Source organism: Apodemus sylvaticus, chromosome 9 (assembly GCF_947179515.1).
Source record: "Apodemus sylvaticus chromosome 9, mApoSyl1.1, whole genome shotgun sequence".
Taxonomy (NCBI): domain Eukaryota; kingdom Metazoa; phylum Chordata; class Mammalia; order Rodentia; family Muridae; genus Apodemus; species Apodemus sylvaticus.
The window spans coordinates 74,421,217-74,434,849 of NC_067480.1; the positions used below are offsets into that span (position 1 = coordinate 74,421,217).

The 13,633-nt window shown below is 38.8% G+C and overlaps 1 protein-coding gene across 1 annotated transcript in view; it reads right to left on the minus strand.

The window, feature by feature from the left end:
- Kcnh8 (potassium voltage-gated channel subfamily H member 8) overlaps positions 1-13,633 on the minus strand; it is a 430,038-nt gene that overhangs the window by 242,398 nt on the left and 174,007 nt on the right. The window contains exon 3 of the mRNA XM_052192780.1: positions 10,334-10,465. Within this exon, the coding sequence (XP_052048740.1) occupies positions 10,334-10,465 (132 nt within the window). The remainder of the gene's footprint in view (positions 1-10,333; positions 10,466-13,633) is intronic.

Genomic DNA, 13,633 nt, shown 5'->3' on the forward strand with positions numbered 1-13,633 from the left:
AGAAGTCATACAGACCCCAAGAGAACATGAATGCCAGCCAAGGCTATTATATCCAGCAAAATTCTCAATTACCATAGATGCAGAAACCAAGGTTTTCCATGACAAAAACAAATGTATACAGTATCGTTTCACAAATGCAGCCTTTCAAAGGATAATAAGTGGAAAACTCCAACAAATGAAGGGTAACTACACCCTAGAAAAAGCAAGAATACAATCTTATTTTAACAAACCAAAAAGGAGGTAGCCAAATGAATATAATTCAAACTCTAATAACAAAACTAACAGGAAGCAGCAATCACTTTTCCTTAATATCTATTAACATCAATGAGCCCAATTCCTCAATAAAAAGACATAGACTAACAGAGTGGATATATAATCAGGACCCAATATTTTGCTGCATACAAGAAAAGCACCTCAGTGACAAAGAAAGACACTACCTCAGAGTAAAAGCCTGGGAAAAAAATGTCCAAGCAAATAGTCCCTAGAAACAAGCTGGAGTTTAATATGGAATAAAATTAACTTTCAACCTAACGTTGTCAAAAAAGACTAGGAAGGACACATCATGCTCATCAAAGGAAAAAATCTACTAAGAAGAACTCTCAATTCTGAACATCTATGCTCCAAATGCAAGAGTGCCCACATTCATAAAAGTTATAAACCAAATCGATTTAACAGATAGCTATAGTACATTTTATCCTAAAACAAAAGAATATACCTACTTCTCAGCACCTCAAGGTACCTTACCTAAAAATAACCATTTAATTAGTACAAAACAGGCCTCAATAGATATAAGAAGATTAAAATAATCCCATGCATCCTGTCAGATTATCACAGACTAAGGCTGCTCTTCAACAACTACAAAAATAATCTAAAACCCATATACACTTGGAAGCTAAACAACACTCTACTCAGTGATAACTTGGTCAAGAAGAAATAAAGAAAGAAATTAAAGACTTTTTAGAATTTAATGAAAATTAAGCCACAACATATCCAAATTTACAGGACACAAGGAAAGCAGTACTAAGAGGCAAACTCATAGCTCTGAGTGCCTCCAAAAGGAAACTGGATAGAGACTACAATAGCAGCTTGACAGCACATCTGAAGGCTCTAGAACAAAAAAATGACATGATCACATAATTAAGTGACCCCCAAAAAAAAATTTCTACCACAGAACTCCTAAACCTGATAAACAACTTCAGAAATGTGGCTTGATATAAAATTAGCTCAAACAAATCAGTAACCTTCCTTTACTCAAAGGATAAAGAGTCTAAGAAAGACATTAGAAAAACAACATCCTTCACAATAGTCACAAATAATATAAAATACTTTGGTATGACTCTAAGTAAGTGAAAGATCTATATGACAAGAATTTCAAGCCTCTGAAGAAAGAAGTTGAAGATCTTAGAAGATGGAAAGATCTCCCATGCTCATAGATTGGTAGGATTAATATAGTAAAATTGGTCATCCTGCCAAAAGCAATCTACAGATTCAGTGTAATCCCCATCAAAATTCCAACTCAATTCTTCATATAATTCGAAAGAGAAATTTCCAAATTCATCTGAAATAACAAAAAAGCCAAGATAGCAAAAACTATTCTCAACAATAAAAGAACTTCTGGAGGAATCACCATCACTGACCTCAAGCTATACTACAGAGTAATAGTGATAAGAAGTGCATGGTATCAAGTGGCCATAGGTGTGTGGGTTCATTTCTGGATCCTCAATCCTGTTCCATTGATCCTCCTGCCTGTCACTGTACCAATACCATGCAGTTTTTAACACTATTGCTCTGTAGTATTGCTTGAGGTCAGGGATACTGATTCCCCCAGACTTTCTTTTGTTGCTGAGAATAGTTTTAGCTATCCTGGGTTTTTTGTTGTTCCAGATGAATTTGATAATTGCTCTTCCTAACTCTGTGAAGAATTGAGTTGGGATTTTGATGGGTATTGCATTGAATCTGTATATTGCTTTTGGCAAAATGGCCATTTTAACTATATTGATTCTACCGATCCATGAGCATGGGTGGTTTTCCCATTTTTTGAGGTCTTCTTCCATTTCCTTCTTCAGAGTCTTGAAGTTCTTGTCATACAGATCTTTCACATGTTTGGTAAGAGTCACCCCAAGATACTTTATACTGTTTGTGGCTATTGTGAAGGGGGTCATTTCCCTAATCCTCGACAAAGAGGCTGAAAACATCCAATGGAAAAAAGATAGCCTTTTCAACAAATGGTGCTGGTTCAACTGGAGGTCAGCATGCAGAAGAATGAGAATTGATCCATCCTTGTCTCCTTGTACTAAGCTCAAATCCAAATGGATCAAGGACCTCCACATAAAGCCAGACACTCTAAAGCTAATAGAAAAGAAACTGGGGAAGACCCTTGAGGACATCGGTACAGGGAGAAAGTTTCTGAACAGAACACCAATAGCGTATGCTCTAAGAGCAAGAATTGACAAATGGGACCTCATAAAATTACAACGTTTCTGTAAGGCAAAGGACACCATCAAGAGGACAAATCGGCAACCAACGAATTGGGAAAAGATCTTCACCAATCCTACATCAGATAGAGGGCTAATATCCAATATATATAAAGAACTCAAGAAGTTAGACTCCAGAAAACCGAACAACCCTATTAAAAAATGGGGTACAGAGTTAAACAAAGAATTCTCACCTGAAGAACTTCGGATGGCGGAGAAGCATCTTAAAAAATGCTCAACTTCATTAGTCATTAGGGAAATGCAAATCAAAACAACCTTGAGATTTCACCTTACAGCAGTCAGAATGGCTAAGATTAAAAATTCAGGAGACAGCAGGTGTTGGAGAGGGTATGGAGAAAGAGGAACACTCCTCCACTGCTGGTGGGGTTGCAAATTGGTACAACCACTCTGGAAATCAGTCTGGCAGTTCCTCCGAAAACTGGGCACCTCACTTCCAGAAGATCCTGCTATACCACTCCTGGGCATATACCCAGAAGATTCCCCACCATGTAGTAAGGATACATGCTCTACTATGTTCATAGCAGCCCTATTTATAATTGCCAGATGCTGGAAAGAACCCAGGTATCCCTCAACAGAAGAGTGGATGCAAAAAATGTGGTATATCTACACAATGGAGTACTATTCAGCCATTAGAAACAATGAATTCATGAAATTCTTAGGCAAATGGATGGAGCTAGAGAACATCATACTAAGTGAGGTAACCCAGACTCAAAAGGTGAATCATGGTATGCACTCACTAATAAGTGGATATTAACCAAGAAAACTGGAATATCCAAAACATAATCCACACATCAAATGAGGTACAAGAAGAAAGGAGGAGTGGCCCCTGGTTCTGGAAAGAGTCAGTGAAGCAGTATTCGGCAAAACCAGAACGGGGAAGTGGGAAGGGATGGGTGGGAGGACAGGGGAAGAGAAGGGGGCTTACGGGACTTTCAGGGAGTGGGGGGCTAGAAAAGGGGAAATCATTTGAAATGTAAATAAATTATATCAAATAAAAAAATGAAAAAAATAAAGAAGTGCATGGTATTGGTACAGTGACAGGCAGGTAGATCAATGGAATAGAATTGTAGACCCAGAAATGAACCCACACACCTATGGTCACTTGATCTTTGACAAAGGAGGTGAAACCATCCTGTGGAAAATAGACAGCATTTTCAACAAATGGTGCTGGTTTAACTGGTGGTTAACATGTAGAATGCAAATTGATCCATTCTTATCTCCTTGTACAAAGCTCAAGTCCAAGTTGATCAAGGCTCTCCACATAAAACCAGATACACTGAAAATAGTAGAAAAGAAAGTGGAGAAGAGCCTTGAGCACATGTGGACAGGGGAGAATTTCCTGAACACCAATGGCTCTAATCTCAAGAATGGACAAATGGGACCCCATAAAATTACAAAGCTTCTGTAAGGCAAAGGATACTGTCAATAGGACAAAACAGCATCTAACAGATTGGGAAAAGATCTTTACCAATCCTCCATCTGATAGAGGTCTAATATCTAATATATACAAAGAACTCAAGAAGTTAGACTCCAGAGAACCAAATAACCCTATGAAAAGTGGGGTACAGAGCTAAACAAAGAATTCTCAACTGAGGAATAACAAATGGCTGAGAAGCACCTAAAGAAATGTTCAACATCCTTAGTCATCACGGAAATGCAAATCAAAAAACCCTGAAATTCCACATTACACCAATCAGAATGGCTAAAATAAAAAACTAAGGTGACAGCAGATGCTGGTGAGGATGTGGAGAAAGAGGGGGGATTTTTTCTGGTGGGATTGCAAGTTGGTAAAACCACTCTGGAAATCAGTTTGGTGTTTCCTCAGAATACTGTACATAGCACTATCTGAGGACCCGACTATACCACTCCTGGGCTTATATCCTGAAGATGAGCCAACATGTAATAAGGACACATGCCCTATTATGTTCATAGCAGCATTGTTTATAATAGCCAGAAGCTGGAAAGAACCCACATGTCCCTCAACAGAGAAATGGATAAAGAAAATTTACACAGTGTAGTACTACTTAGCTATTAAAAACAATGATTTCATGAAATTCTCAGACAAATGGAAGGTACTAGAAAATATCATTCTGAGTGATGTAATCCAATCACAAAAGATCACACATGGTATCCACTTACTGATAAGAAGATAGTAGCCCAGAAGCTCAGAATACCGAAGATACAACTCACAGACCATATGAAGCTCAAGAATGAAGATGAAACTGTGGATACTTAGGTTCTTCTTAGAAGGGGGATCAAAATACCCAGGGAGGAAATACAGAGACAAAGTATGGAGCAGAGACTGAAGGAAAGGCCATCCAGAGATTGCTCCCCCTGGGATCCATCCCATATACATTTACTAAACTACCACTAAGTGCTTGCTGACAGGAGCCTGATATAGCTGTCTCCTGAGAGGTTCTTCTAGTGGCTCACAAAGACAAAAGTGGATGCTCACAGCCAACCAATAGACTGAGCACACGGTCTCCAATGAAGGAGCTAGAGAAAGGACCCAAGGAGCTGAAGGAGCTTTCAACCCCATAGGAGGAACAACATTATGAATCAACCAGTACCCCCAGAGCTCCCAGGGACTAAACCACCAACCAAAGAGTTTATATGGAGGGATCCATGGTTCCAGCAGCTTATATAGCAGAGAATAGCCTTGTGAAAGGAGAGGCCCATGGTCCTATGAAGGCTTGATGCCTCTGTGTAGGGGAAATGCCAAGAGAGGGAAGCAGGAATGGGTGGGCTGGTGACAGTGGGAGGGGAGATGGGATAGGGGATTTTCAGAGGGGAGATGAGGAAATGTGATAACATTTGAAATGTAAATAAATAAAATATCTAATAAAATAATAAATAAATAGGTAAATGAATAAATGATAACAAAAGCAAGAAAGGCAAGGTAAGACATGAATAAATGATCACAAATGGTATTTACTCACTGATAAGTCGATATTAGCCCAAAAGCTTACAATGTCCACAATACAACCGACAAACCATATGGAGCTGAGGAAGCAGGAAGAAAAGGGTGTGGATGCTTTAGTCCTTCATAGAAGAGGAAACAAGTTGATCACAGGAGGTAGAGGGAGGGAGGACCTGCAAGGGACAGAGGAGAGGAAGGAAATAAAAGGGGCAGAATCAGGTGCTAGAGGGGCCAGGAGAGAGGTACTGAGGGTCAGGACATCAAATACAAATATGTAGCAATGAGGGATAAAGAAGTGGAGGGTAGCTACTGGAGGGTCCCAGACACCAGGGAAGCAAGAAGCTTCCAGGACCCAATGCAGGTGACTTTAGCTGAAATGTACAGAGAAGAGGAGATATAACCTGTAGAGACCACCTCCAGTAGATAGGCACCACCCACCCATCTCAAAGGTTTTAACCTAGAAATGTTCCTGTCTAAAAGAAAGACAGGGATAAACATATGGAGAAGAGATTGAAGGAAGAGCCCTCCAGGGGTTGCTCCACCCGGGGATTCATTCTATCTGCAGACACCAAACCTGGACGCTGTTGTTGTTGCTAAGAGGCCCTTGCTGACAGAAACCAGATGTGGCTGTTCCCTGAAAGATTCTTCTAGCACCTTACCAATGAGGATGTGGATGCTCATAGTCAATCATTGGACTGAATTCCTGGACCCCGATGGAGGAGCTGGAGAAAGAATTGGAGGAGCGAGGGGGATTGCAACCCCATAAAAAGAACAATATCAGCTCACTGGACCACACAGGGACTAGACCACCAACAAAGAAATGTACCAGGAGGGATCAATGGTTCCCTCCCTGTAGCAGAGTGTGGCCTTGTCTGACATCAATGGAGGGGAGACCCTTGGTCCTGTAGAGATTTTATGCCCCATCTAAGAAGTTTACTGATCCGTGAGGGGATCACCCTCATTTAGGTAAAGAGGGGTAGAGGGTAGATGGAATGGGGGAATTGTGAAGGGGTAACTAGAAAGGGGGATATCATTTGAGATGTAAATGAATGTAATGATTAATAAAAATTATTAATAAAAAAGAAAGACAAAAATCACAAGGGAGAAATGGCTAGTCCTTGTCTCCCACTCTCCCCTCAGTCTCTAACACAGAAAGGGTTTCCACAGGTGTGACAGGCTTATTAAATGAGTGAGTTCACAAGTAGAAGAACTCAACCAGGATGCAGAGCACAGCACAAGAGAAAGCCCACGAGTTGCCTAAAGCCAATGTTCCAGGTGGGGGCTGCTCAGCTCCGGCATTCTGGAACATGGGAAGAGTAAGTCATTACTGCCTGAGCCTGTGGTGGCGGGGTTTTCAGTGCCTCATACCTGCACACAATGCACAGCTAACATTCACCAAGAAGATCATCATCGTTTCTTTCTTCCAAATCCATTGAGTAACAGGTTCAGGTATACCTGAATATATATAGGTGCAGCGTCAGACTTTAGTCACTATACTTGACTGTGGTAACTTATTGCAAGTTCTTCAACTTATTGCCAAAGTTGAGCTATGAATGACAGAGCCTGTAAATCTCTGTACCACTACAGGCAAAAGTGCTTCATTCATTCCCCAAGAGATTGTCAAAACAAATTTGAAGCCCTCTCCACCACTGTTTTAGAAACCGTATTTTTGAAGAAATAAGTAAAAAAAAAAAAAAGTCAGTGGGCTTTGTGCCTGGAAAAAATGAAGCAGATATTTTTAACCTCAACTGGTATGAATGGAAAACCAAATTAGGATTATGAATGAACTGCTGTGAAAAGAAATTTGAAATTTCAATCATTTACAAATGAGCTGGGAGGAAAGAAAACTTTGAAAACACTGGTATATAAAGAAAAAACACTCTAGGAAAATCAACTTGCTGATTAGCAAGTATGGACTCAGTGTCTATACTATGTCAGCCATCATAGGATATGCAGAGACATGAAGCAGTGTCAGCCGGCAGTAAGTGGGGAGAGATGAAATTGTTGGAACTTAGTCCACGAATGGAGTCAGTGAGGAAATTTCTGAGTGCTTGTAAGAAAACTCCAAGAAACACACTTGGACTTGTGGCATCATTTTCTTCAAGAACATGAAATTGTTCTTGGTCTGTGGTTGTGAGCCTCTCCCAGGTGTAGCAGATGTGAGTGAGTCTACTTCAGATTATTCATCACAACTAGCTAAGTTATGTTTATATGCCTCTGTGGAAAACCATGGTTTTGCCACAAGCAGCTTTTCACCACCTGTGACTTCCTTTCGTGACTGCACTTTATTCATGTGACTCCTCTTAACCCTCAGAATATAAATTGTCCAATGTTTTAAATAAAGTTTGCAATTGTATAGGTCTTTATCCCTCTTCATTTATCAGCTACATTATCCTATGTCCCACTCCTTGATAGAGAAAAACAGAGATAACCAGATTGTTTACATCGGGACAGACATGGAGAATCAAGCAATGCAGCACAGGTGGTCCATGGAAGGTTGTTCACTATGATCTGAGGTTGCTTGCTAAATCCAAATTAAAGAAAAGAAATCAATTGGGGGGGGAATAATGGCAATAGAAATATCACAAGTGGGAAAAATCGAGGACCCAAGTAAGAAAATAGAAAGAAGTAAGGTTTTCCTGAGAGTAATCAGGCCAACTTGGCTTAGCTAGAAGGCTCAAGATCATTGAAAGATGACATGGTACTGAGTAAGTCTTTGGTTCTTGTTTGTTTGGTTTTTTTCTTTTCTTTTGTGTTTTTTTATTTTTCTTTTTTTTTCTTTTGAGGGAGGGAAGTTTTATCAGCTGATGCTTAAATGATTGAACTTAAAACCCACTTCACATGAGCCCAAATCACGTGATAATGCACTATGGTTGCGTCTCCTTGGTTTTGATGTGATGGTTTCAAACACAAGGGAGTTAGTAAAGTTAGTATAAACAAGTGTGAGAAATGTTTCTCTATCACTCTACAGATGCTGTGTCACAAATTCAGAGCAGCAATCTCTCCTTTACACACTCCGATGAGCACGTCTCTTCCTTCTTTCTTAACCTCCCTACGAAGTCTCTTCAGTGCCTCGCCCTGGTCTCAGTACCCTTCACAGGCCCCTCCTCCTGGATCCACAGAGAACAATGCCCATTTCTCCCTCCTCTGCCTGATTGTGGCTGGAAGCTGCTGGATTTGAGCTGAGATGGGGTTGATGGCATCCTAAATCAGCTGGTTTTGCTGCTGATAGATACTAATTACTGTATATTTGTGGAATTATTCAATCCACTATTAACTTCTCATAGTTATGCTAAATGTTGAATACAATGTTTAAAACCCAATTTGTTTTATTACATTTAATTAAATCCAAATTCATTAAAAAGTAAAGTTTCATTATTTGCTGAAATTACAAGTGCTCATTTTTCAACCCTAAAGAACAGTGTGAACTTCCTTCCCATTTTTGAGACTCTTGTGATCAGAAAGTCTTTGTCAACACGAGATACTTACATTGAGACAGAATCATGGTTGCTTTTTTGTTTTCTTTTCAGGAAATTTAACTGGGAGGAAAGAATTTAGGCCACTAAGAATCTAGATTGTCAAATTCATGATTACATGGAATCAAATTTTATATTAAGCACATTTTATAGATAAGAAATAGAGTAAACAAAATTTCCTGTTAAATTCTCCTGATACACAGTTATAGACATGGACAAAGACATGAAAGCTTTATACTTTGTTTTATGAATGAAAGGTTTCTGCTGGTGCCTGCACCACTTCCCATCACACACACACTAGATGTACATATGAACTGGATCACAAGTTGTTAGCTCTCACAGGCACAAACCGTCCACAGTGCTATAGTTGAAGGTTTGTCTCCACTGCATTCCACACCTAGTAGCACTTTCTATAAAGCACGATTTTCTACATTCCAAATAAAACTCCAGCAATGTAGTAATTGATGATTCAAGTACTTGAAGTGACACACTTTGCAGTTGTTAAATGAAGTCATCAAATAAACTTCTTTGGGGAACTAGCTAATCAATACTTAATTTATAACACTTAGATGAGCTACCATGTTGCAGATAAGCTTGAATGAACCACACCTTATTAAGAGACATTTTTAGCACTACCCAAAATCAAACTCAATATTCCCTCCCTTGGATTGATATTCCATGAAACACTACATAAGAAATAGTCATATACACACTTAAAAGTGGAGTCCACTCCTAAAAGATAGGGTTGAAATATCAAGCAGATGATTGTAACAGAGAGCTTACTCCACAGTAAACTATAGAGAGCAGCAACTTTTTCTCTAGTTACTAGACCCCATTTCTGCTTACAACAACATTAGGATTTTATCACTGTTGACTTTTCTTAGAGAACCTGAAATACAAGCACTTTCTCAATAAGAAACTAAAGGGCAGAAGATAAACAATATAAGCTCTTAAAGGCTTTCCAAATGTGTTTGCCAAGGTGATTTTTAACTGAATGAGCTTAGCATGTGGTACAGTACATGCTTTATTATACAGGGTGCATGGCTGTCAGTACCATTTCATCTAGCAAGCAACACACTACACCTCTGCCTACTAAACACCAAATAACATCTACACTTCTATGTATTTAAACTCATCACTTTAAAGCCATTTATCGCTGTTTCCTGATAAAGTGAAGAGAGATGTTATTTTTTTTTTGTCCTCATATAAGTCGCAGAGGTATTCGAACTTTTCAACTTTTCATTCCTGTCAAGTGAGTGATGAGATTGCAATACAAAGATGAGATTGCAAATCTCCATGATTTTTATATATATATACCACATATCTGCTATGAGCCATCAATAGTAATCAGTTGCTGGTATCGAAAAGGTATTTTCTGCAAATTTTTCAGTGATTTCAACATGCTTTGCCAGCTCTATTTTATTTATGAAAACCATACGCACCTTCTTTTTTATCTTCTGAAGTAATCTTCACTTTAGTGTCTGTTATATCTTTGAATGAGGCCAGGAAAAGGACTACATCCCCTTTCTCATTCTTTATAGGAACGATATCCAATAGGCACCAAAACGGGGCCCCTGCAAAGGTAATAAAAATACAAGTCAGCCTCTTGATTCAGCTCTGTAAGTCCAATTGGAAGCCAAAATATAGTCCTTCCCATTTCCATCTATCTTCTCAACTGCCCTCTTCAGAATGTCAGTTTTCAGATCATGAAAATCAAGCCTATATGTCTAGCTCTTGGTTTTCAGACTGTTTTCCAGAAGATAAGGGAAATTTAGGACAGATGCATGTGCCTGTTCCAAGGCCCTTCTGCTTCTGTCACTCAAGCCACATATTTGATCTTGGGTGTCAAAGCATACCTCTTAGTGAGAGGTCACCCAGTAGTCCCCTAGACCATAGAGACTTTTATTTGGAATGAGTTTATTTGAGGCTTACTTTGTCTATCTAAAACCAATTATTGCCCATTAGGAAGGCGTCCATAAAAAAAAAAAAAAGATGGAAACAATCAACTTGGAGAGATGATGCCAAGCCCTTATACTCTCATCCATGACTGGATGGTTTAATAACAATAATATGCCTCTTCAACAACTCTTCAGTGTTAGAGACATTTATATATAACACAACATTATACACCACTGTGAGTGACTTATTTATAGTGTGTGCATTTTTTAAAATCATGTTAAATCAAAATAGCCAGATACACATGAGTAGAGTGAATATAGATTCACTTGCAATAAATAAAAAATAATAAAATTTATTGATGGGCATGATGGCTTGAATAAGAATGGCCGTTACAGGTCCATAGGTGAATGTTCCTATTTGACTATTTAGTCATTAGGGAGTGGCAATGTGAGAGAAAATTGAGGTTATTTGTGTCACTAGGGGTGGGCTTTGAGGTTTCAGAAGTTCACACTTGGCTCAGTGTTGAACTCTGTGAATCAGGATGTAGCTCTCAGCTATTGCTCCAACCCTTGCCTGCAGCTATGCTATACTCACCATCGAAATAATGGATAATTTCTGAGATGATAATCAAAGTCCCAGTTAAAAGCAGTCTCTTACAATAGTTGCCCTGTTTATGGTGTCTCTTCAAAGCTATACAACAGTATGAAGACATTGGGTTAAAGGTGAAATTATTGGTTGTCCTTAAGGAAAGAGTCACTAAGTAACATACAATACAGGGGACTCTTCCACTTTTATTAAGTTTTATTTTATGATATCTATTCTGTTTGTTTTTTACATATGCTATATGTAATATACCTTTAAAAAGCAGTGCTGTGGTCTGCTATGAAATGTCCCCAAAGGTAGATGAGTTTGAACACTTAGTGTCCAGCTTGTGATGTCTTTTATACAGGCTATGGAACCTGTGGAGGGTAGAGCCTTGCTGGAAGAAGAGATACTCAGGGTGTATGCTGGGGGGTTTGACTCAATTTCCTGTTTCCTCTAATTCTCTCTCTATAGCCTACCTTCACCGCCTCACCTTTCCCCCTCCCCCTCTGCCCTTCCCTGTCACTGTCCCAGTCCTTTCAGTGTACAGATGGTACTTAATCTCTTTCACTTCTGGCAACTGGGCTAGCCCAGTCCTCCTGCAAGGCAAAATAAACCCTTGTTCCACAAGGCTGTTTTGTTGTTGTTGTTGTTGTTGGGGGATTTTTTGTTTTTCTTCTGTTTGTTTTTTGTTCTGTTTGTTTTCTAGTTTGTTTGTTTGCTTTTGTTTGTTTGTGTTTTCCCCCAGGATATTCTAATATAGCAACAGAAAAGTGAGTAAAATAGACAATTGAATTCAATTCCACTTGGGAGTAAAAGAACCCTATCATAAAGATTCACAGTAGAAGCCATTGTACTCAATTGGTATTAAGTAATGCTTAGATACTTAAATGTTTTTGTTGGTTTTAACATAGGAATTTTATTTTTCTGGTACTTTGTTTCTTTATTAAGCAAACTAGAATACCACCATGTCAAGGTGAGTTTTTTAAATCAATGTTATAGATGCAAAGAAATACAAAATGCCATTAAATTAGAGTCACATCCTAGAGAAAGCAATAGTGGGAGGTTGATAGTTAAGACAGCTTCCTGTTCTTGATGTATCCAACAGTTTGGATTCCAGATCCTATGTTAGGTGGCTCATTACTAGCTAGCACTCTGATTCCAAGGTATCTGACTTTCTGGATTTCATGGGCACTCCATTCATGTGGACATACATGCATACGCATAAATAAAAATTAGTATTTTTTGAAAGAAAATAGTGGGATGTGGAGAAGATATAAATCAGACATCTGTCTAATACTTCAATGCATTGTTCTGCCAATTACCATGCAAAAATATCATATATCATGATAGAACCTATAAATTATCCTAGAAGTCTCATTTATGTAAGCACTCAGATAGATACCATTACTGACTCCATGGAACCTTTGTACAAGTGCAACTATGGGCTAAGGAAAGAACCAAATCTCAAAATGAATTGAAAGCCAAGACAATAGCTGTCAAATGGCAACTGTCTTAATAAGCTCTCCATGCACAGCCGTCATTTTGTATCATGCTCTGGGAAACTGTGGAGTCTACTTTGAAATTTTTCTTTTAAATTACAACACATGCTCTTTGAAGTCTTTCAAAGCCAGTGAGAAACTTTGTGTGCCTACAAAGTTAGAGGACAAAGTATATTCCAACTGTTTCCTGGAGCAAAATCAAAGGTACAAGCAACACTCTTGACACTTAGTCAACCCACTTCTCCTTCCTTTTGGTTCTTGTCTCCATCTCTCTGCCACACTCTCTGCAATCTCTATGACAGTGCTGAATACTGTCTCCTATAGCTCCTATAACTTGAGTCTACTCGAGGGTGTGAATTTTTCTCCTCTATTTGGAGAAAAACATAGGCAGTGTGCAACTTCTTTACACCAAGAATGACCTAAGAGCAGATTCATAAACCCTCTAGGCCAATGCTGGGAGTTACTAAGTTACTCAGCCTTTAATTCAAAGATACAAGTGATTCTTAAGAAGAGGTTTAAAAGCAGAAAGCTTGTGTCAATTTTAACTCTGGCTGCATATAGTAACGGTAATTACTATGTAGGTAGGAAATGCCAAAATAAACAAGGCTCTGCCAGGATTTCAGTTAATAATACCTTTAATTTCCAAGGATAAATACAATTGACAGGGAAAAGTCGAGTTTATACCTTCTATGGTAAAATGTATTTTAGAACTGAATAAGTAGTTACCTTGGGATACAGGTCTATAAAAGGGAAATCAGC